Consider the following 25,488-nt stretch of genomic DNA (forward strand, 5'->3'; position numbering starts at 1 on the left):
GATGAGGGGTTGGCCAGGTCCTGTTCGAGCACCTCTGGGCCTGGTGAAATTGGCCTAGAAGAAAAGTGTAAACAGGTAGAAAAACAAGTTGCACCTACTAATTTCAAGTTGCTTTTCCCTGTATCTTCTGGCTTTCTTTTAATTGGCTGTACAAGGGTCTTGGCCACGCTGCCTTTTCCAACATAACAACTGTGTTTATTCTACTATATTGCCAACAACAGTTATTTTCCATACTATACATACATAGTTGGTGTTGTTTGGGAATAAGGTTTGTCTTTTTTCCAGTATTAATAAGTAATTTACTGCATTGGCCCCAACGTGAGGACTGCCGCTTACTGTGTTGGGATGCATGCTAAAAAAATGTTAACTAATGGATTTGAGATTGCACCAACAGTTATTGTGTTTATTTGAACAAAATATGCTCTTTGTAATAAATGAAAATTAGAATTTTAGCGTTAAGCTTTTAATAAATAATTCAGAATATGTCAAATATTTCCTAACGTGCAAAACCTTTATTTTGTGACAATTAATATATCTGAACATTATAACAGTGCTCATCTTAGTTGAATGCGCACACAGATTAATTCGAATGATATTCAAAATTATGCTTTTACTCCAGTTATCTGTAATGGATGCATAGTTCATTTTTCTAATGAAACCTATCACACACTTTGTGAATGGAATACTAATAATTGATATATTCAAAATGCATTCAGGGTTTGACAGAAATAACAGACAGATTTTATCTACATTTAGAATACATAGGATTGTAGGATTGTAGGAGTAATGATTACAAGAAATTCAGATTGATTAAAGAGGAGAGTTAAGATTGTTTTTAATTTCAGACCACGTAAGATGGGAAAAATTGGGAAGGTGCTTCTCAGGAAAGGTGCAGTACCACTTTTCTCTTTAATACATAGTGGTGACCTTGTATTGGATATAAAAAGCGCAATATAAAGTTTGCAAATGATGCAAACTGCAACATTTAGAAATTTTGAAAATCTGTTTTTATACAGAATATACTAGGTTATCAGTATGTATTACAGAGAGTAGTGGCACTACACCTTTCTTCAGAAACACTCTGCTCTCTCCCATGGTCTGAAAATAAAAATAACCATAATCATAGGTGGTTCTCCACATTAAAAATGCTGGAGAAATTCAGCAGGTGAGGCACCATCTATGGCAGTGGTTCTTAATCTTTTTGGCGTACGCGTATACGTGAACAAAATACTGTATGTGGTATGTCCCTTTGTTTGGTTCCTAAAAATGGGCTCAACAAATGGATATGTTATTTATGACAGACTGATGTCGGGGAAGAAGGGTCTCGACCCGAAACGTCGCCTATTCCATCTCTCCATAGATGCTGCCTCACCCGCTGAGTTTCTCCAGCATTTTTTTGTCTACCTTCGATTTTTCCAGCTTCTGCAGTTCCTTCTTAAACATAACCATAACCATCCTCTGTTTTCTGTCAATCTGAAATTCATGTTATCATTTCCACTCCCCTACTATTCAATTGTTTCTAATTTCGATAAAACTGTTGTTTCATGTTTCCATGAGGGTGAAAGTAGCAAGCTTCAGGAAAGGCAAACTAGTTAAAAGAATATACAGTTTATTAGTATATTAAAAAATTACTGAAGCAGAAATGTGAAGTGATTAGTTTTGATTTGAAGAATGAAGAGAAGCAAAAGAACGGTTCAGTCGTGGACGAAATGCATTTCGTTGTCTCTGTACTGTACACTGACAATGACAACAAATTGAATCATTTTCAGGGAATAATTCTTCGGCTGCTTGTTCATAGATCTTTGACGTGCTGAGTAATTTGAGAAAACATTAAATTAATAGCAAATTTTTCTCTTTACAAATGGAGTAAGGAGAAAAGGAAATAAGATAAATGTTAAAAAAAAATAATGTTCAAGTCCAGGCACTTGCCAAAGTAAGCAGGAAAAACATTAAAGAAGATGCAGAAAATACTTACTATAATAAACCATGGATAAAAACTTTCAGTTAGTTGGAAAGATGAGAGAAATTTAAGTTCTGTTTAGAATAGATTTACAAGCATTTGAAATGCTGATAGATTTTGAAAAAAATATGTGGAATAGCAGTATGATCAGTAATCAAAGAATGCAGAATAAAGGTGAGTATTTAAAGAACCACACACAAGAAAGAAATCTAATGATTAAATTCAATTCGAAAACTACTAGGAAGGTGATGGAAGCAAATTCAATTGTAGGTTTCAAATGGAAATGCTAAATTCTCAAGTGAAGACACAGAAGACAAGGGTTGGTTATCGCTTTCAAAGATCCAACACAGACAGAATGGGCTCATTGCTCCATGGAAATTTTGTGGGATTGTTCCACATTACACCATACACCTTGCCAGGTAATACCTGTGGGCCTGTTTGGACAAGTAAAAGTGTAAACTGCAGAATGATGTTTGCTGTGAAACTGGTTGTATGAAGATCATTTGTTTCACCATTCATTTTTTCTTATTTTCTGCTACACTGACCTATTGTTTTGGGAGTGGAAAAGCGGATTTAATGGACTTACTACTGGGCATAAAATAGTGGATGGTGTGTTCAGTTGCCAGGGTTATTGACCGATGTAACCATTGTTGTGCTGGGATTACATTTTTTTATCACAACAACTTAGAATAATTTTGACACTAAACTGAGTCTTACTATTCCTTCAATAGTACTGCTTGAGTTTAAGTTGTATATTGCAATCTTAAATGTTTAACTAATTGAATTTTGATACAGAACTGCTTACGCAGAGGCATTTTTGCAGGCCATTTATACAGAATTGATATGCAGATCCACCACTGATTTTTCCGGCACCTTCAGTTCCAACTCTCTTTTGGATTATCTATTTTGCCAGAGGTCATGTTCTCTGAATGGATTGGGATAGTACTGGAACGACCACCATGGAGAGGGGGGGGCCGAGATACTGGCCAGAAAATCGTCCTCGGAAGACGGCTATGGGAATGGATCTGCCGACTCCGGCAGATTTGGAACTCCAGAGCCCCAGATGCAGGGGGTAAATTCGACTCGCCGATCGGCTGAGGAGGTTGGTTATGGGAGCAGATCTGCTCACTACGGCCAGGGCGGAGTTCCAAAGTCCCTGCCTCGTGCAAATTCGTCCCCCTGATCGGCCGTTGGAAGTCCCAATGGGATCAAGATCGCCTGCCTCGCCTCACCGCCAATCTTTCGGGAGTACTTCCGGGGGAGATTCTGAGTGTGCTCTCATAATTTGTTCGGATTAAAGGAGATGCTGGAGCACCAGTTGCTGGAAAATCGGTGGTGGATCTGTATGGTGATTTCTAGTTGGTTTCAAATATTCTGAATAACTGCTAATTTTGAAATGTTATGCTTTGATATGGTTATGCAAAATCTTGTAATGAAAAGTCAATAGCCTGCAAATAGTGCAGTAATCCGCCTGTAGTATTCATTTTTTTCATGGGTTGACTGTGCCTTCTAAAATAACTGTTTAGACATTGCATACCTGATCTTGGGACAATGGGATTCAGTGACGTATTTTTATCATTTTGTTTCACTATTTTATACAGGCTGCGCAGGTCGTGTTGATTTCTCTGTTTGAGCTGAACACTCCTGAGTTCACTATGTTACTTGGTGCCTTGCCAAAAACCTTCCAAGATGGTGCCACCAAGCTCCTACACAATCATTTGAAGAACTCCAGCAACACTAGTGTGGTACATATGGTTCATAACTTACTACTTAATATTGGAAGTTTTTTTTTAAAGTGTATATAGCAGGCCCATTTTATAAATTATTTAAAAGAACGTTATTGTAATATCTATCTCATTGGCCCAGGTGCTGTAGGCAAGGTTAAAATTCTAAATGTTGGGGTTGGATGACTTTGTGAGTTTGCAAAACTAACCCAGAATTACATTACGGTTTGAATGAATGAATGAATATTTATTACATGTCATTTGAACCTCAGTGAGGCTCAAACGAAACTCAGTTTCCACAGCCATACAAACAGAGTCAATTCCTACAAGACACACACACAATTCAATTTACACAAACATCCATTACAGTGAATCTCCTCCTCACTGTGATGGAAGGCAAAGTATTTTCTCTCCCCTGCACCATTTTTCTCCCGATGTTGAAGCCCCAGGCGGGCGATGGTAAGTTCCACGGCCATTTTAGGCCGCGCCTGGTGATGTACGGCCCCGCTCCGGGTCGTTCCAACCCCGCGACACGGGCTGGAGAAGTCGCGTTGCGGGAGCTCTGGAAAGCGGTCTCCACCCAGACCCGTGAGCTCCCGATGTCCCAGTCCACCGGACCTGCGGCTGCAACTGGAGCTTCCGAGCTCCGGGGTCGGGCAGCAGCAACGTGCCACCACCGCTCCCCGCGCTCCGAGGCCAGCCAGCCCCACGATGGTAAGTCCGCAGGCTCCGCGATTGGAGCCCCCAGGTCGATCCGGCTGAAGGCCGCTCCACGGTGCTAGGCCTCAATGATAACGGAGACCCGACAGGAAAAAGGTCGGGTCTCCCATACAGGAAAGAGATTTTTAAAAGTTCCCCCCCCCCCACATAAACACAGTTAAAAACAGTATTAAAAAACACGAACAACTACATTTAACTAGACAAAAAATGTAAAAAAGACAGACAGGCTGAAGGGGCCGCTGCAACAGTGAGTCGCGCCACCACAAGATTTAAGATTGATATTGGGCATATTTATTTTGCTTTGCTCTGATTACATAATAAATTGTATTGATAATTTAGCAGTTTTAAATTGTGCCAGTGCTGCCTATGCTCTAGTTACTTTAACTAGTTACCTTTATTGAAGTGTTGAGAAAATAAAACGCTATTATATTCCTCCCTTTCATAGAGTTCGCCCAGCAACACAATGGGGCGCACACCTTCACGGCACTCCAGCAGTCGAACAAGTCCTCTTACTTCTCCTACAAATTGTTCGCATGGTGGTCTATCCCCAAGGTAATAAATTATCAAGTAAATGATCTGTTTGGTTATAAATAAAATTTCGTACAATTGAAATCTTAGTAAAAATTTTATTAGTACTTTTTTTTACAACCTTCAAAATGGGCAATGAGTCATAAATACTTCATAATTTTGTTTTACAATTGCTTTTTTCCCATACTTTTATTCTTTGTCTTGTTCATTTTTGAACAAGAGCTACTTGTGACGTTTCACAGCAAATGTTAAAACCAAAGTGAATCAAAACTTACAACAGTTAATTTGGTGTATAACTTCCACCTATTCCTATTTCCTAATGCCCACGTCTGCAAAATTAGTAAAAAATATATATATATTTTGGAGCTGATCCTGCTGTAAACCAGGAGTATAAAATAAAAGTAATTATTTTAAAATTGAGAATAATAAAGATTGCTTGACAAGAATGGAGTTTGGGAAAACATAGGTTTAAATATTTTTTGATATAGCTTGCTCTTGAATGGTTCCTATTATTCAGAATGTGAGAATGTCATGAAAAGCTTTCGAATGACACAGTTCTTTTATTAAGAAGAAAATGAATCTTCCAGCACTACAGTTCATTTTTTTCCAACCTTGGATTCAATCACTTTTTTTCTCTTATCTCTTGTAATACATGAAACTATTTGTTCCCACCATTGCATTCACTTAAAACATTGTTATTCTTGTTTTATATTTGGTATGATTTGTACTTTAAGATTGCATCTTAAATATTTGGGGAGGCGTGATCTGATGTGGTACATAGCTATGATATTAATGCCATTAAACATTGGTATTTTTGGCTTATTTCACACTTTAAAAGCATGGTTCTTGGTTAAATTAGCATTATTAACTTGCGATTACGATATAATACTGCTAGTTTGAGGAACCTGTATATTAATAAAAACGTAATAACAAAGTGGAACACTTCATCCTGGAAATAAGTTATCAAGGTGACATTTGAAACTACTATGAAGCCGCGAGATGCTTGTCCGGCCAGTTTAGTAGCAGACAGTATTTTCTGACAAATTTGACGGTTTATGAGGGGTCATTTACTTTATACTTGAAAGGAACATGGATATTGTGAAACTCTTAGTTGCCATTTCATGCACACTAATGTGAAGCAATCCACAATTGAACCAAAAGATGCATATGTACTTGTGATTTGTACAGATGAAAACACATATTTTCCTGATGTTTTGGAAACTCGTTTTAAGAAATTCTTTTCTGCTGCCTCCTAACTGCAATGTTAAAATTGGTGACATGAGATGAAGCATGTAGGCACATTTGCTTGAGGTTTCAAACTTCCAACTTTGGTAACAGATAGCCCCCCCCCCATCATGTGGACAGTTGGTAAGAATCAAACAAATTTTAATAATATATTAAATATGATATTGTGAGTTTACAGCACAATAGAGTAGATAAATACTCAGGGACTGACCAAGTACATCTTTGGATCTTGTGGGAGTGAGAGAGGAAATTACGGCAACCCCTGAAAAGATATTTGCATCATCTTTGGCCACATCTAATGTTCCGGAAGACTGGAAGTTAAATAATATTGTACTGTTATTTATCAAGAGTAGCACGGACAAGCCAAGGAACTCAGTGATAGGAGTTGTTGGTGGAGTTTCTTTGGGTCATGGTCACCAGCATTTATATATTCGGCATGGTTTTGTGCATGGAAAATCATGTCTCACAAATCTGATGGTAGAATTGATGGAGCAGGGCAGTGGATATTGTCAAAATGGACTGTAGCATGGTCTTTGACAAGGTCCCGCATAGTAAACTAGTATTTAAGATTTGATTCAATGTATTCTAAGGTGACCTAGACAAGTGGATTCAAATTTGTCTCGGAGGAAGGAATCAAAGAGTAGTTGTGGAAACCTGTGAGCAGTGGAGTGCCCCAGGGGCCAGTACTGGGTCTGCTGCTGTTTGCTATATTTATTAACAATTTGGATGACAATGTAGTTAACATTTGCAGGTGACACCAAAATTGGTGGTATAGTAGAGAGTGAGGAAGGATATCCAAGGCTTACAACAAGCTCTTTGGAGGGCCAAGGAATAGGAAATGGAATTTAACTCTTGACAAGTATGAGGTGTTGGACTTTGCTGTGTCAAACAGGGCAAGACTTGCACAGTAAATGGTCGAGCCCTGGAGATTGATGCAGACCAGAGATATCTGGGAGTACAGGTGCATGGTTCCCTTGAAGTGGCAGGTTAGGTGAACAGTGGTGAAGAGGTGTTTGGCTTGCCTGCCTTCATTGGGAAGGGTATTGAATACAAAAGTTGGAATATCATGATGCAACTGCACAAGTTTTTTTGTGAGACCACCTTTGGAATATTGTGTGTAGTTGTAGTCACTAGCTTATTGGTAGGATGTCATTAATTTGGAGCAGGTGCAAAACGCATTCACCAGGATGTTACCAGGCTTGAGTTATAGCGAGAGGTTGAATGAACCGGCATTTATTTTCTTTCAATAGACAATAGGTGCAGGAGTAGGCCATTTGGCCCTTCGAGCCAGCACCGTCATTCAATGTGATCATGGCTGATCATCCCCAATCAGTACCCTGTTCCTGCTTTCTCCCCATATCCCCTGACTCCGTTATTTTTCAATCAATCAATCAATCAATCAATCAAAACTTTATTTAAGAGGGAACTGCAGATGCTGGAGAATCGTAGGTTACACAAAAAAGCTGGAGAAACTCAGCGGGTGCAGCAGCATCTATGGAGCGAAGGAAATAGGCAATGTTTCGGGCCGAAACCCTTCTTCAGACTGATCGGGGGCGGGGGGTGGGCGGGGACAAGAAAGGGAAAAGGAGGAGGAGCCCGAAGGCTGGGGGATGGGAAGAGACAGCAGGGGGGCTGAGGAAGGGGAGGAGACAGCAAGGACTAACAAAATTGGGAGAATTCGATGTTCATGCCCCTCGGATGCAGACTCCCCAAACGGAATATGAGGTGCTGTTCATCCAATTTCCGGTGCTGCTCGCTGTGGCCATGGAGGAGACCCAGGACAGAGAGGTCGGAGACGGAGTGGGAGGGGGAGTTGAAGTGCTGAGCCACCAGGAGGTCAGCTTGGTTATTGCGGACCGAGCGGAGGTGTTCGGCGAAACGATCGCCCAACCTCCGCTTGGTCTCACCGATATAGATCTGCTGACATCTAGAGCAGCGGACGCAATAGATGAGGTTGGAAGAGATGCAGGTAAACCTCTGTCGCACCTGGAACGATTGCTTGGGTCCTTGAACGGAGTCGAGGGGGGAGGTAAAGGGACAAGTGTTGCATCTCTTGCGGTTGCAAGGGAAAGTGCCCGGGGAGGGGGTGGACCGAGAGGGAAGGGAAGAATTGACAAGGGAGTTATGGAGGGAGCGGTCTTTGCGGAAGGCAGATATGGGGGGAGATGGAAAGAGGTGGCGAGTGGTGGGGTCACGTTGGAGGTGGCGAAACTGACGGAGGATTACTTTTTGTATGTGAAAACTTTATTCAAAACTTTATTGTCATTTAGAAATACATCGATATATGCAATTCTAAACAAAATTCCGTTGCATTTGGCTCCCCGTGCAACACAAAAATAAACAAGGATAAAATGGATAAAAAGATAAAATGGATAAAAAGATAAAAAATAGATAATGGTGGCGGCCCATTACATGGCATTCAAGAGTCTGATGGCTCGTGGGAAGAAGCTGTTGCAAAACCTTGACGTTCTGCTCCTTATGCTACGATATCTTTTGCCCGAGGGCAGCAGAGTGAACAGTCCATGATGGAGATGTGTGGGGTCCTTTATAATACTGCTGGCCTTAGACAAGCAACGTATGCTCGCAATGTCCCCGATTGAGGGGAGAGAAGTCCCGATGATTTTTTTCAGCCGTTTTCACCACTCTCTGTACGGACTTCCAGTCAGAGGCTTTACAGTCCACAAACCAGACAGAGATGCAGCTGGTCCGAATACACTCTATGGTGCCACTGTAGAAGCGCAGAAAGTGCAAACGCTGCTGCGCTCTCTTAACTATTGATGTAATGTTATTTGACCAGGTCAGACTGTTAGTGATCTGCACCCCCAGAAACTTAGTGCTACTGACCAACTCCACATCGCTGTCATTAATGTGGAGCGGTGTGTGACTGCCGGTTTTTCCTGAAGTCGACGATGACCTTTTTTTTCCCGACATTCAGGATAAAATTGTTCGTATTGCACCAGTCCGCCAGTTGTTTCACCTCCTCCCTGTAAGCAAGCTCATTGTCATCCCGGATAAGGCCCACCACTATTGTGTCATCTGCGAACTTCATGATGTGCTTTAAGAGCCCTATCTAGCTCTCTCTTGAAAGCATCCAGAGAACCTGCCTCCACCGCCCTCTGAGACAGAGAATTCCACAGACTCACCACTCTCTGTGAGAAACGGTGTTTCCTCGTCTTTGTTCTAAATTTCTTACTCCTTATTCTTAAACTGTGGTCTCTGGTTCTGGAATCCCCCAACATCGGGAACATGTTTCCTGCCTCTAGTGTGTCCAAGCCCTTCACATTTCGAGCATAGGAGGCTGAGGGGTGACTTTATTGAAGTGTACAAAACCATGAGTAACATGGCAAAGGTGAGCGCTCACATTCTTTTCCCAGGGCAGAGGATTCATAAACTAAAGAGAGAAGAGATTTCACTCCGAGGTAGTCCTTGTCTGGAATGAGTTGCCGGAGGAAGTTATAGAAGTGATTACAATTACGAATTTTAAAAGACGTTTGGACAGGTATATCATTAGGAAGTTTTCTGAGGTATGTGGTCCAAATGCACAGCAAATGGGACTAGCTCAGTATGCCAACTTGGTCAGCATAGACAAGGTTAACAGTAGGGCCTGTTTCTGTGCTGTCCAACTCTAGACCCTATCAAAAGTTTTGGGTGTGGGTTTTTTGGCAGGATCTTGTGAATGGCAGCACAACAGTTTAAACTGCACGTTTGCACTTGTGCTTATTGATAGAATGTTTCTGAATCTGCTTGCCTTTCACGTCAACGCAGGGTGAAATAATCCTTCCAAAACAGAGAGCGAGCTAAAGTGCCATTCCAACAATGAATTTGCAAAATATTTCAAATGCGAAGGCAAAGCATACTGATTACTGCATGCCTTCATATAACAAAATATCTATGAGCTGGCACACATTGCATTTGTCTAGGAAAATTGTTTTTAAAATATAGTATTATAGTTTTGTTTATTTGGACTTGAATTATGGTTCTCAAGTTGTGCAGCACAATCCTGAGCCATCAAGTCTGTAATTAGGAGGTACAAACAAAAAATGTATCTCATTGGTTGAGGAGAGCTTAGAAATAGAGCTGCACATCTGTTAGCAGTTGCTAGAATATCTTAAATATTGACGAGCTCTGGTCACGCAGCCAGCTAAAGATTAAAAAACTAGTCTTGAATGTGAACGCACCTTATAAATGAAGCCGGCTGGTTTAGGAAATTGGCATAGTTGAATATATTATGACTGCACTGGCAGTCATAATATTGTTAGTAATACAGAATTTGTTCTCGCTGCCTGACATTTGTACAAAATATTTATTTCATTTTAGTTAGGTAGGCTGATTAGCATTGTACCCCACGAGAACTGGTTCCATATTTGAACATTCCGGTGTTTCAGAATAACAAGGCTCAAGGTGTAAATGATCCGAATATAAACCAGTGGGCATGTTTTCGTGAACCTATTGGCTGAGGATTGGATTGGATTGGGTTCAATTTTATTGTCATTGCACTTTTCAGTGCAACGAAATGGTTTTGCCTGCAGTCACAACATAGAATAAATAACCAAACAAACACTCAACACAGTTTAAAGTCCCAATGTCATTGTCTCTTCCCTCCTTGCTCTCCCTCTGCGCTGAGGCAATCCAGGCCTCCGATGTTGCGACCCCGCCGGGTGATGGTGTGCAAGTCCCGCGGCTGAATCCAAGCTCCGCAAACGGGCCGGTTCAAACTCCACGGCCCGGGGCGGTCGAAGCTGCCGAATGTACTGCTCTAGACTTTGAATCCCTAATTCCAATTAAACCATCACCAAGACCCATCTTCCTGCAGTAAAATTTCAGAGAACATGCTGTGCACTAAATAATTAAATGCTGTGACCTTTGTAATTACTGTTTGAATAAAAGTGTAAACCAGAAACAATTTCATGATCATGGCTTTGATTTCTGATTGAAGGGATGCGTTGGAATGCTGAAGTTAAATGACTACTCAAACGCATTTTAACAACAAATTGAATTTTGTAATGTCTCACACTATGTTGTATTGAATTGGTATTCTGGGGTAAAAGAGGCATGACGATCTCTTTGTTCTAAAATCATCTGGTTCCCTGGCAGCGCTAATTAAAAGTGAAATAAACAGTGTAATGTGGATTCGGGATTCTTAAGGTACTTCATGGCCAATATCCTTTCAATATTAGCTGTGGAAAGGGGAGAAATTCCTCGCCTGGGATATGGTATACCTGCCTTTGCAAGCAAATAGGACCTGGGTCCAAAGATAAATCACTGGATTCTGCAGTTCTGATGCAGAAGTAAAAAAATGCTGAAAATTAGTCTGGTAAGAAACAGGCCAATTTAAGTTAATTGGCTTGAAACTGATTCTCGTAACCATGGATACTGCCAATCCTGTTGGATTTATTTCTAATTGTAGGGTACCTCAGGCTAAGATAACTCACAAGAGCACATTATGACCGTATTGGTATAGGAGATTCTGTGCAAATCCTGATCTGGGACTTGATAGTAAATTTTTCCATCTAATTAAAATTGTGTCACCGTCGCAACGTCAGCAAGATAAACTCAATGTCAGCAAGACAAAGGAAATGGTGATTGATTTCAGGAAGCAAAGCGGTACACATACCACAGGTTGCATTGATGGTGCCGAAGAAGAGATGGTCGAAATTTTTAAATTCCTCTGAGTCAATATCACCAACATGTTCTCCTGGACCACCCAGATTGAAGTAACGACCAAGAAGGCACATCAACACCTCTACTTCCTTAGAAGGCTTAGGAAGATTGGCATATCCCCTGCAATTCTCACCAACTTCTACAGATGCACCATACAAAGCATTTTATCAGAATGCATCACACAGCTTTTGTGAACGGCTCCATCCGTGACTGTAAGAAATTGCAGCGAATTGTGGACGCAGCCCAGGCCGTCACACAAACCAATCTCCCTTCTAATGATTCCATTTATACCTCACGCTGCCTCGGCAAGACCAGCAGCATAATATAGGACGATTCGCACCCTGGCCACTTGCTCTTCTCCCCTCACAGGTACAGAAGTGTGAAAACGCACACCACCAGATTCAGGGACAGTTTCTTCCCAGTTATTATCCAACAACTGAATCATCCTATCACGAGCAATGACTATCTACCTCTTTGATGTCCCTCGGACGATCCTTGACCAGACTTTGCTGGCTTTATCTTGCACTACACGTTATTCTCTTATCATGTGTCTATATACTGTGAATGTGTTGTCTTCCTGCTGACTGGTTAGTACGCAACAAAAAGCTTTTCACTGTACTTCAGTACATGTGACAATAAACTGAACTGAACTATGTTAGACTGAGCACCTATAATGTTCTAAAATCTAAACTGTTGAGAACCTGAGAGCTACATATCAGAGAACCACATACATTTAGTTTTCTTTTAATTCTGCACATATGATTTTTCTAAGTAAACATGCCCTCTGCTGGCAGTTGGATTTTTAGCAAGTTTGTCATGTTCTGTACTACCTAAAGGAGTGTGTCATATTTTCCCATTGACTATTTGATCAGCCTCCAGCCAAGTACAATATTGGTGATGTGAGATTTGCTTTGTCTTATCTGAGATACTGCAGATAATTCCCATTTAAAGTCTAGGACACTTCTGACAATTGGTCTCTGACCGGAAAAGTTAATATTGTTTCTATTTCCACAGATGCTGGCCACAACAGTTTACTTGGCGTTTTTAGTTTTGATTTCCAGTATCTGCACCTTTTTGAATTGCAAATGTTTTTTCCTTCACACCATGTAGAGTATAGATAAAATTGAACCAGATATTCTGCTTTTTTACACATTGGTTTAGAATTTTAGACTGTAAAGATCCAACAATCTGCATGAGTATGATAGTAACATACATTTCAATGAGTAATGTCTTCCTTTGTTTATAATATTGTTAATACTTATCGTTTGAAAGTATATTTTGTTATCCTTTTAATTTTGTAGAGCATTTAATTCTGTGGACTAGATTTAATCCATCCTGCGATCCTCTGTAAAACGCGTATCCACGAGGTAACCCCTATCCTTTGCTTGGATTAATCCCAAGCATATGGTCACATAGCATAGAAACATCTCCTTAGCCCATTTGGCTCATTTCCCCATCTGATCTAGATCTTGTTGTAATCCTAAATATTCTTCAATATCCTCTACGTTACCACTTTTGGTGTTATCCACAAATTTACCAACCATATAAACTACATTGCCAACCAGATCAATAATATAAATGACAAACTGTGTAACCAGCGCAGACCCCTGGTCACAGGCCTCCAATTATGAATTCAATTGGCTAGCTCACCAAGGATCCCATGTGGTCTAATCTTCCAGACTATTTTACCATATAGGACCTCATCAAAAGCCTTGCTGAAGTCCATGCAGATAACGTCCACCACCTGGGTATGGTCAATCCACTTAATCACCATTTCAAAGTATTCAGTTAAATTTGTGAGATGGTTTCCTGTGCACAAAGCTGTGCTAACTATCCTCAGTCTTTGGTTTTACAAATGCTGGTAGATCCTTTTCGGAATACCATCAAGTAACAGTCCCCCCCCCCCCCCCCATCAGTCTGAAGAAGGGTTTTGGCCCGAAACGTTGCCTATTTCCTTCGCTCCATAGATGCTGCTGCACCCGCTGAGTTTCTCCAGCATTTTTGTGTACAGCCCACCATTGATGTTTGGCTCACAGGCCTGCAGTTCCCTGGCTTGTCCTTGAGACCTTAGCACATGAGTAACCCTCCAATTAGCACCTCACCTGAGGCTAAAGTAGCAAATATCTGCAGAACCCGTATAATTTCTTCCCTAGCTTCCCACAATAACCTAGTATACATTGGTCAGACCTGGGGATTTATTAACCTCAATATACTTTAAGACTGTCAGTGTCCCATCTTTTGTAACGTGGGTCTGTTCCAAGATCTGTTCCATAATTAATTTCCTTTAATTTTTTTGCCTTCCATGACCTTCTCCATGGTATATACAGAAGTGAAATAATAATTTACGACCTCGTCCATCTCCTGTGGCTCAACGCATCGACAACCACATTGATCCTTAAGGGCTCCAATCCTCTTCCTTTTTAATTCTCCTGTGCTCGGGGCAGTCGAACCATCCGTAGTTGGAGTGGTCGAAGACCCCACGTCAGGGCGGCCGAAGACCCCGCATCGGGGCGGTCGAAGCTGCTGTGGCTTGGAGTTCCCGAAGTCGGTCTTTAACCAGAGATCGCGAGCTCCGCGATGTTAAAGTCCGCAGGCTCCCGCGGGTTGGAGCCCCAAAGTCGATCCCCGACAGGGATCACGAGCTCCGTGATGTTAAGTCCACAGGCTCCCGCGGTGGAGCTCTCGAAGTCGGTCTCCAGCAAAGGCTGCCTTCTCCTCCTAAATACAGTCGCAGTGCAGACGGAGATACGATACGGGGAAAAAAATCGCATCTCCGTCGAGGTAAGATATTAGAAAAAGTTTCCCCCAACTCCCCTCCCCCCGCCCCCCACATAAAACAAGCTAAGGAAACCAGCGTTCTCGGGGAAAACCCACGCAGTTCACGGGGAGAACGTACAAACTCCATACAGACAGCACCCGTAGTCAGGATCGCGGATCGAACCCGGGTCTGACGCTGTAAGGCAGCAACTCTCCTGCTGCACCGTCTTGCCAGCCCAAATTAGTTTAGCATTAGTTGTTAACCAACTCTTACATCCATAATTCTAGAAACATTATCGCACATTTAGAAATGTTCCTGGACAGGCTGTTGAAGAGATTGCTCCTCAGAGAAGTTAGAGGTGGGAAGACAATTTGTCATACTGAATGAATGAAATACAGTAAACCAAAGGGCTGCCATCATCCACGCCCCAGTTAATATGTATAGTTCAAACATCGACACATGAAGAGGCAGTGATTTCTTGAAATTGTTAGATATCCGGTTTGTGATTTAATCGACACATTTCTGCAGTCAGAGTGGCTGATGGATAATTTCTGCATGTGACATTGTATTTTCACATAATTTTAATTAGCAATATATGGTGACATTTCCTCTAGAATTTGCTGCTGTGCCAGTTTGCAACTATGCAATAAACTTTCAAAATACACATTTTAAAAATGAGAGTGCAGAAGAATAGCCCTTTACATTTAACATTTGTCTTGAATTAAAGCCAAAATAATGAACGAATTTGTCGGTAATGAGAATTGTTTGATACTCATAGTTAAGAAGAAAAGTATTTCAAACCCCATTCGTACTTATAGTTTTAACATAAATCTGAAATTTTCATTATTTGTGGTGTGCAGTCACGTTGCCCTTATGTGATCAAATGATATTGATCATATGATATTGGCAAGAGTAGTTCAATGCTGCTGCTTGCTTGGATGAGGTGTTCGCTGTTTGCTATTCTGCTTCTATTAATGTTCTCAAATTTTTCTTCAGTAAAGCATGACCAAAAGCCACTCGAAATATGGTTTTCTTTCTCTTTTTTGCCTTTCTCCTTCTTTCTATTTCTCTGACCACACTGACTGCAGTCGATTCTGGGGTTGGAGTGCTGATGGGCTGTCAAAGCATCCCCACACCCCTTCTCAACCTCACTCCACCCCCACAGTTCCTACTCACAAGAACTTCAGGCGTTCTTACTCGCCCAGGTAACGAACCCCCATCCACTCTTTTCAGAATGCCTGTCTCATCATGCAGCTCTTGTTTTGAGCTTTAGCATGGTCTGTTGTATGTTTTGAGTGGCTACAACTTTTGTTTGCTGTAATTCATTCCCATGTTTTTATTAATCTGCATCTTCTTTCAAATAATGACAACTTTGTGCTCGTACATAAATGTAAATCATTGCAACTTTGAATGTGCCATCACGGCTGAACATTTTATTCGCAGTAGGGCAGCTGACTGATGAACTGTAAATTTCAATTAATTACTTGTATCTTTTCTGAATAATTGGATGCAGTGCAACATGCCTACATAGACATGATGGATCAATGGCCTCCTTTTGTGCTGTGTTATTCTATGATTCTATGACATGTTTGAACTAATTTATGTACGTTAGATATTCCAACAAGAGATTGTAGCTCATTAATCATTCGCTTTTCCCTTGTAGCATGTTGGACTATGACACAGAAAACCTTAACTCCGATGAAATTTATAGCTCTCTTCGAGGGGTCACACAAGCCATCCAGAATTTTAGTTTCCGCAGTCAAGAGGATTTGAATGAACCAATTAAACGAGATGGAAAGAAAGACTGTGATGGTGTAGGTATTCTCTTACTAATTCAGCCTTGGTTATTCTTAATCAGTCTGTGACAGGGTCGGGGGACTACATGCAGAATGATGAGAGAATTTATTCATTTTTGTCACAATACATTCCAATAAATTTGTTGGGGATTTCAATGTTCAAAATAATACTTTTGTCTGGTTAAAAATATTTAGTATTGAAGAAAATCTATAATGGAGACTATCAGAGGTTCACACATTGCAGTGAACCCCCTGATAGTCCCTTCAGAAATCCCAATGATTTGGCATCTGACTTACCAGGTAATATTTGATATTTCCACTCACTGGGACTCTGGTTCCCGTGGTCCCTTTTGTTTGCTGGGGCCCCAGTCCACTGCCTTTTCTGACTACTCTCTAGGGTCCTGGTCTCTGGCACTGAATTTAAACTAACTTTTTCATTTTTATGTATTCGCGGGAGCTTTTAAATTTTGGAAGTTTCTTCCTCGATTATTGTCAATCTATTTTCCCTCTCACCTTGTTGTATGGCACCTGCTTTCCCTGAAGTATCACACTGACAAAATCCCGCATTCCCGCTTGTAAATCCTTTGCTGCAAACCACTGTAGATATGTTCATTGCTGACTGTACCAATTTCCAGCTCCCATTTACGACAGTCACGAGCCATCACCTGCCATGTCCCTCTCTATCTAATTACTTATTTACTTAAATCATTTCCAGTAAAAGTACAGCTTGTCCTTGCCCAGCAGTTTCATATTTAATAAAATCCACAGGCTATCCTTTCTACATATTGTGCTAAATCTAGATAGTATACTGCTCTTTGAGCTATATTTTTCAAGCCTTTTTATTCTTTAATTTGTAAATTGAGCCATGCTCTGTTTGTTGAAGATATTGCGAGATGGAGGAATTGCGTCTCCATCGTCTGACATTCGTGGAGGTGGTGAACCCATGGAAGGAGGAAGAACAGCTCTTGACAACAAGACATCTTTGCTCAATACTCCACCACCGCGATCTTTCTCCGGGCCTCGGACTCGAGAATATAATCCCTATAATTATTCTGATACAATCAATGCATTTGACAAGACGGCACTGAAAGAAGCTATGTTTGATGATGATATGGAACAGTTCCGTGATGGTAAGAATTTATTTTTATACTGTATGAGTTAACTAGTCTTGACTCCATTTGCAATGCCCGCTTTGCAATATATTTTTTTTTTAATAATTAAAATGTGTCAAAAAAGCATGTGTATTAAAACAAATTCTAAAAGGCTTATATTGTGAGTTTTTCAGTAATAGTTTGCTTTCTTAATTCATGTTCAATCTGTTGTTGGGTGCGTTCATAACCATATAACCATATAACAATTACAGCACGGAAACAGGCCATCTCGACCCTTCTAGTCCGTGCCGAACACATAATCTCCCCTAGTCCCATATACCTGCGCTCAGACCATAACCCTCCATTCCCTTCCCATCCCATATAACTATCCAATTTATTTTTAAATGATAAAAACGAACCTGCCTCCACCACCTTCACTGGAAGCTTATTCCACACAGCTACCAATCTCTGAGTAAAGAAGTTCCCCCTCATGTTACCCCTAAACTTCAGTCCCTTAATTCTCATGTCATGTCCCCTTGTTTGAATCTTCCCTACTCTCAGTGGGAAAAGCTTTTCCACGTCAACTCTGTCTATCCCTCTCATCATTTTAAAAACCTCTATCAAGTCCCCCCTTAACCTTCTGCGCTCCAAAGAATAAAGCCCTAACTTGTTCAACCTTTCTCTGTAACTTAGTTGCTGAAACCCAGGCAACATTCTAGTAAATCTCCTATGTACTCTCTCTATTTTGTTGACATCCTTCCTATAATTAGGCGACCAAAATTGTACACCATACTCCAGAATTGGCCTCACCAATGCCTTGTACAATGTTAACATTACATCCCAACTTCTATACTCAATGCTCTGATTTATAAAGGCCAGCACACCAAAAGCTTTCTTTACCACCCTATCTACATGAGATTCCACTTTCAGGGAACTGTGCACAGTTATTCCCAGATCCCTCTGTTCACCTACATTCTTCAATTCCCTACCATTTACCATGTAACAATTCCCTACCATTTACCATATAACAGTTTACTGCAAAACAAAAGTCCAGGATTGTTTACTTAGTATTTAAAATTAACCTACTTTAAGGCAGTCAAAGCTCTCGTTCTATGATTTCGTACCTTTTCACCAAAATTTACCAGAATGAAAAAGTTGGCGTTTTAAGAACTTGGCACTAAATTCTGATGATCTGTACTTGTTAACAAGGATTATTTGTTTTTCTCAATTATGTTAGTGAATATCCTTAAGTGCAATCCCAAAGAGGCAATGGTCTAAATAACAATGCATTTGAATGCATCTACTGTATATTGTGCTGTGGATGCCGGTGCTGGTTCTGGTTCAGAGAGAAGGCCTGCAATGCTGGCAAACCAAGATAAACTGATTTGATAATCAGATCACTTGTCAGGGTAAAAAATTAATTGTGCTCAGTTCTGGGCACCATGTTATAGGAAAGATATTGTCAAGCATGAAAGGGTTCAGAAAAGATTTACGAGGATATTGCCAGGACTAGGTGTGAGCTATAGGGGGAGGTTGAGTAGGCTGGGTCTCTATTCCATGGAGTGTAGGAGGATGAGGGGAGATCTTATAGAGGTATACAAAATCATGAGAGGAATAGATCGGGTAGATGCACAGAGTATTTTACCCAGAGAAGGGGGATCGAGGACCAGAGGACATAGGTTCAAGGTGAAGGGGAAAAGATTTAATAGGAAGCCTAGGGGAAACTTTTTCACACAGAGGGTGGTGGGTGTATGGAACAAGCTGCCAGAGGAGGTAGTTGAGGCTGGGACTATCCCATCTTTTAAGAAACAGTTGGACAGGTACATGGATAGGACAGGTTTGGAGAGTTAATGACCAAGCGCAGGCAAGTGGGACTAGTGTAGCTGGGACATTGGTGGCTGGTGTGAGTGAGTTGGACCGATTGGCCTGTTTCCACACTATGACTCTGACTAATTCAACAGCTTTACAGCACTGTAAAAATTGGAGTTTCAGAAAGCAATGAGAAGATGCACGTAGTCAAAACAAAGGCTCTTTCAGATTTGTTTTGTAGCTCTGAAATGGTATATTTAATTAATTTATAGGTAAAAGTGAATGTGTACAATTCATTCTTTGAATTTTAGGCATTTTTCCACCCAGTGTACTGTCTAAGGAATTTTGATTTGCTTTGATGTGATTAGTTCTTATTGGATGCAGTTAAGCAAAATTAAAGTGTTAATGTCCAAGATGAGACATCTTGGTCATTAACTTCAGTTTTCATTTGCCTACATCTAGAGTTCTAGTTAATGTAAATTGTTATAATTCCAAACGTATTTATTCACTTTTTCTTGAAATATAAATTTTTTCCTCTTCAGGAACTTTTTTTTGCATGATAAGAAAAGACTATTTCAGTGCAGTTTGGCAAAGTTTCTATTCTTCAGGATTGGAACAAGTCTTTATCATCCGCCATGCACATACACCATTCTAACATGGTTGCAGCATAACAATTAGGAGAAACACAGCCAGGTTCCTCCCTCTCTCTTTTTCCTTTCCCTATTCCGTAAACTCTGGTTACCTTTATCCAGATGAAATGGCTTAAATTAGCAAAGGGTGGCGGGCAGGTGATGGAATCAAATTTTCTGCTTCATAGTTTGTATTAGTTAGCTACCTGTTATTTTATTACATGACATTTTATGTAGCTCTCTTTTGCTATTGATTTCTCATTTATTCATAGGGAATAGGACCTGATTTGCTTATTAATAGCAATGTTCCACAAATGAATAATTCCTGTTTTAACTGCTGCAATTTTCATTTAAAGTGAATTCTCCATGTACTAATAAATGCATCCAAATTGTTCCCCATATCTCATACCGTAGGCAATGTTTCAATTAAGTTATTGCATACTAGCCGTTGAATCTTTTGTGTAGTTTTCAAATAGTATAATATGCCAGAGCAAATCTGGAAGTTGCATTAGTTACAAAAGCACAAACTCAGTGAAGTACTAAGGTGCCAGTTGACCAAACAGGCTGCAATAGAATGAGGATGCAGGGAACTACAGATGCTGATATCTTGAGCAAAACACAGAATGCTAGAGGAATTCAGCGAGTTGGGCAACATCCATGGAGGGAATAGTTAGGTGATGTTTCAGGTCGGGACTTTCCTTCAGACTAACTAAACTCAAGGAAATAGGTAGAATTCTTCATTGCAAGAATGCACAGCAAGAGCTTTCTGCAGTGCAGTGCAAAGTACATTAAAAAATAGATTTTCTGGTTATCTTCACTTCACTGTTATAGTCATAGAGAGGTGCAGCATGGAGCAGACCCCTTGCCCACTGAATCCACACCAACCATCAATCACCTTTTCCACTAATCCTACATAAATCCTTTTTTTTCTTTTTTTTTAAATTCTTCACATATTTTCATCAACCTCCCCAGATTCCATCACTTACTTGTACACTACAACAACAAATAACATCCAATTAATTACTAATCCAGAGGAAACTTGCATGGTTACAAGAAGTCTGTGTAAATTCCACGAGAACTGCATCCAAGGTCAGGACCAAGATGTCTAGTGCTGTGGGTCAGTGGCTCTACTAGCTGCGCCACTGCTTTTATCACCAACACGTGGTTGTGAGAGCTTGCTCTGAGCAAATTGGCTGTTCTTTTACATGGCAAAGTACTTTGTATTTTGGCTAAGGAACATGAAAAGTATCAGTTTTTCCCCTTATTTCATACTTTATATATGCTGTTAACTTTAAAGTTGCAGTCATTTAAGCATAGACTTTATGCAATAAGCTGATTTTCTTTTTTCCATCCTCCAGTAATTCCCATCAAATTTATTCAATTGCATAAATGGCATGACATTTCTACTCAAGGTGAATACTGTGGTCTTGAAAACACTTCAGCATAGAATATTCTGATGTTTGTAATTATTAATAAAATGATTCATATCAGCACAGAAGTGTATTTAAATATGCAAATGTTTATGCAATATGTGTCTGGTACAAATCAAGGCATTTTCATTGTGCTGTAAAACAGGAATTTGTGGGATTTTAGCCTAATCTCAATGAGGAAATAACAGTATATTTCCAAATGAAGTGCTATGCGAGTTTGCTGGAAATTTAAAGATGATAGTGTTCCTGTGCACCTGCTACCACTGCTTTTCTAGTCTATTACACATCATGGATGTCAAAAATGCTTTGTAAGAAGCCATAATGTATATTTTGTAGGTGGTACACACTTCAACTGTGGTGTATTGATGGTGGGAGAAAGTGAATATGACAATCAGATGGAACACTTTGTACCAGATGGTATTGCATTTCTTGTCTAGTTATATAGTGACCATAGAATGTCGATTATGGAGGGAGGGAAGGCATAGAGGGGGAGGATGAAGTATTTGGTGATTGTCATGCTATTCAATGTAAAGAAGTTGAGGGGTTACTTCTTGTGATAGATCATCATTTTACTGGAATTTAGTTTATTATTGTTATGTGTACCCAAATACCCTGTCTGCGTGCTATCCAGTCAAATAAAATCGTACGATACACTGGAACATCTAAGCCATTTACAAATACAATGAATGCAAAGTGCAAAAATAAAATATCAAAGTGCAGAATATAGTGTTACAGCATTGCAGTTACAAAGTCCAGTATCTGCAATGAGGAATGAATGAATGATACTTTATTATCACATGTGACATGGCACAGTGAGATTCTTTGTTTTGCATACTCAAGGTATGCGCAGTGTCGTCACCGAGTTCTCATTTGGTGTCCCACTCGGCAGTTTCCCCCATGCCAGGTCCTCCTTTGTTCTTGGTTGCCCGTCCGATCTCTGGCATCCATTGCTGACCCATCCTCGACTACTGGCCCGCCTCGACCGCCACCACAACTTCATCTGCTCGCGTTCTCTTCAATTGCCGCCCTGCCCTCCGACGACTGCCGCCCCGCCCTACTCGACGACCGCCGTCCCCTCCTCTACCACCACCGAGTCCCCTCCTGACAGCTCCGACTGAGAGTCCGGCTGCAGGGATCTGCCACCCACCTCCGTGGTCTCCTGGGAATTTTGATGTACGTAAAATAATAGCAACAGTAACCTGAGAGTACAGTTTTATGAGCAACAAAAAAAAAGTTCATATGTGGAATGAGGGAAATGCACTGTGGGTGGTGGAAGTCCAGAATAAACAGACTGAAAGAATGGTGAAAGAAGGGTTGTTAAAAATTGCTAGAGTGTTGCATTCATTCTAGAAGGGAACATTTTGTGTAATGGGGGAAATTAAAAAAAAAAAAATTGGGACAAAATGGAAATCTTTGTCAAAGAGTGAGTATTAGCATGATATAGAAACATAGAAATTAGGTGCAGGAGTAGGCCATTCGGCCCTTCGAGCCTGCACCGCCATTTAATATGATCATGGCTGATCATCCAACACAGTATCCCGTACCTGCCTTTTCTCCATACCCTCTGATCCCCTTGGCCACAAGGGCCACATCTAACTCCCTCTTAAATATAGCCAATGAACTGGCCTCAACTACCCTCTGTGGCAGAGAGTTCCAGAGATTCACCACTCTCTGTGCTGGACAGCCTCTGTTTATATTGTTCTGCAGTTCCTGGTCAAAGCCACAGTAAATGATGGCTTTGATCATTAATCAAAATTCGTAACTGATGAATTTTAAAGGTTTTTTTTGGACAAATGTTACAAATCTATGTTGAGGCTATTGATGTTTCAAATGAGATCATCCTTTTTTATAATATATTGTCAGTCCTAGAATATTTAGAAATTCCAATGCTAATGTGTAAATATACATACAAAGCTTGCACTGTACTGGTCTGTTTGGACTGCAACTTTTAGCATTGCTATCTTTTTTTTTGTAAACGGTTAAATCATGATTAAAATAATGTGGTTCCGCATTCATCTAAAAATGCAACAATTTGTTGAGCAAAATATTGTTGAGAACTGGGTTAATGCATTGTCTTTTTTTTTTCCTGGAAGTGCCCATTGACCATTCAGATTTAGTTGCTGATCTACTGAAAGAACTTTCCAATCATAATGAGCGAGTGGAAGAGAGGAAGGCAGCTTTGTTGGAACTCTTAAAGATAACTAGAGAAGATTCTCTGGGGGTGTGGGATGAACACTTCAAGACGATTTTACTTTTGCTTCTAGAGACTCTGGGAGACAAGGATGTAAGTAATTTGATACATTCTGCGGTGGATGAAATCGGGAAGAAACGCTACCAGCAGGCAGCACTGTTTACAAAATAGCTGTGCGATTTGTTCAAAATAATTAAAGACACCCTGTTAACTATAATGTGACTATAGAAGCCACAAAAGTCCTCACACTATATTTAATATATAACAAGCATATCAAGTTTTAAGTAAATTTTTTGTTTATCCAAGTTTTAAAAACCATCCCCTAACCTTAGAAGAAACCTGGTTCACAGTAAGTTGATATAATTTATATTGCTTGTCTTAAATATTCACATTGCTATATTTTGTTCCATGCCAGTTATTAATTGTTTCCAGATCTAGATCTATTCATTCATTTTAAAAATGTATTAAATGGATTAGATATGGTAAATTGGAATATCTGAATTAAGCACGTGGTGGATAGTTTTTAATATTTTTGTTACATAGAGTCACAGAAATGGAACAAAAGTAACTTTTACTGATTACCACTGCCTTTCTTAGGAGAAAGAATGGATTGGTAAATGTCATAAATAAGCAAAATTTTAAGTTACTAGGAGCAAGACTTTTGGGTCGAGTCTGAAGAAGGGTCTCGGCCTGAAACGTCACCCATTCCTTCTCTTCAGAGAAGCTGTCTGTCGGGCATTTTGTGTCTAACATTTATCTAATTTCTATTTTGGGGAACATCCCCATTGGGATAACATTGGGATATCATGGGGTAATAACACCCACAATATATACCAAACCTTAATATAACAATGCATATTTTGAATGCATTCCAGTAGATTTATTTAATCACTTAAATTTAAATTCCACAGCTGCTTTGCAGGGATTTTCTAATTTTTCCAGGTCAATACATCAGCAATCTTGATACACAAGAGACTGCAAATGCTGGAATCCAGAGCAACAAACATTCTGCATGGGGATGAGCATTAGTGGGGAAAGGAATTGTGGCCGTTATGGGTTGAAACTCTGCATTATTCCTGACGCAGGGTTTTTACCTGAAACATCGACAGTTCATTACATGGATTATGCCTCTTTTTCAAGTAGTCCTTGACCTGAATGCCACATTCTGCCCCAGGAGTTAAAACAGATCAATGTATAAGATGACAGTTCATATAAATATTTACAAATTGTTTTTTATTCCACCTCAAGCACTCCATTAGAGCACTAGCCTTAAGAGTTCTACGTGAAATCCTACGGAACCAGCCAGCAAGATTTAAAAACTATGCAGAATTAACCATTATGAAAACATTGGAAGCTCATAAAGATTCCCACAAAGAGGTAGGTTGCCTTTCCAATAATTTAAGATATTTTTTAAATATGATTCCATCATCATGTATGTAACAATGTTCCCTCTCACGTTGATAACATTAAGCATCTTTCAATTGATCAATATTGTACCCAAACTTTCTGACACCTTAAATGAGTTTCAAAGAAATTACTCGCTGAGTAAAACTATTTTGTACAGCGCAATAAATGTTTAGATGGCATTCAATTAGATCTCAAAAATTTTTAATACACAAAAGCTTACTAGAATAAATGTAGTAGCAAACAAAGAATAATCACCCCGACTCTGAGAATTGTTTGCAACCGCAGTGGTTTAACTCAACTATTCAGATAATGTCACAGACCAGGGCACACGGTGGCTTGGTGCTAGAGTTACAGTGCCAGAGCCCCAGGTTTGATCCTGACTAAGGGTGCTGACTGTATGGCGTTTGTACGTTCTCCCTGTGACCCCGTGTCCTTTCTCCGGGTGCTCTGGTTTCCTTCCATACTCGAAACTCCAAATGGCCTAATTCTACTCCTATTCCTTATGACCTTATAAGACATACAGGTTTGTAGGCTAATTG

General features: G+C 40.2%; 1 protein-coding gene across 1 annotated transcript in view; it reads left to right on the forward strand.

The window, feature by feature from the left end:
• clasp1a (cytoplasmic linker associated protein 1a) overlaps window positions 1–25,488 on the forward strand; it is a 181,659-nt gene that overhangs the window by 141,220 nt on the left and 14,951 nt on the right. Inside the window, exons 33-39 of the mRNA XM_055638729.1 lie at window positions 3,562–3,705; window positions 4,850–4,956; window positions 15,685–15,801; window positions 16,260–16,410; window positions 17,276–17,522; window positions 23,445–23,635; window positions 24,791–24,919. Of these exons, the coding sequence (XP_055494704.1) occupies window positions 3,562–3,705; window positions 4,850–4,956; window positions 15,685–15,801; window positions 16,260–16,410; window positions 17,276–17,522; window positions 23,445–23,635; window positions 24,791–24,919 (1,086 nt within the window). The remainder of the gene's footprint in view (window positions 1–3,561; window positions 3,706–4,849; window positions 4,957–15,684; window positions 15,802–16,259; window positions 16,411–17,275; window positions 17,523–23,444; window positions 23,636–24,790; window positions 24,920–25,488) is intronic.

Source organism: Leucoraja erinacea, chromosome 7 (assembly GCF_028641065.1).
Source record: "Leucoraja erinacea ecotype New England chromosome 7, Leri_hhj_1, whole genome shotgun sequence".
In the NCBI taxonomy this organism is placed as follows: Eukaryota; Metazoa; Chordata; class Chondrichthyes; order Rajiformes; family Rajidae; genus Leucoraja; species Leucoraja erinaceus.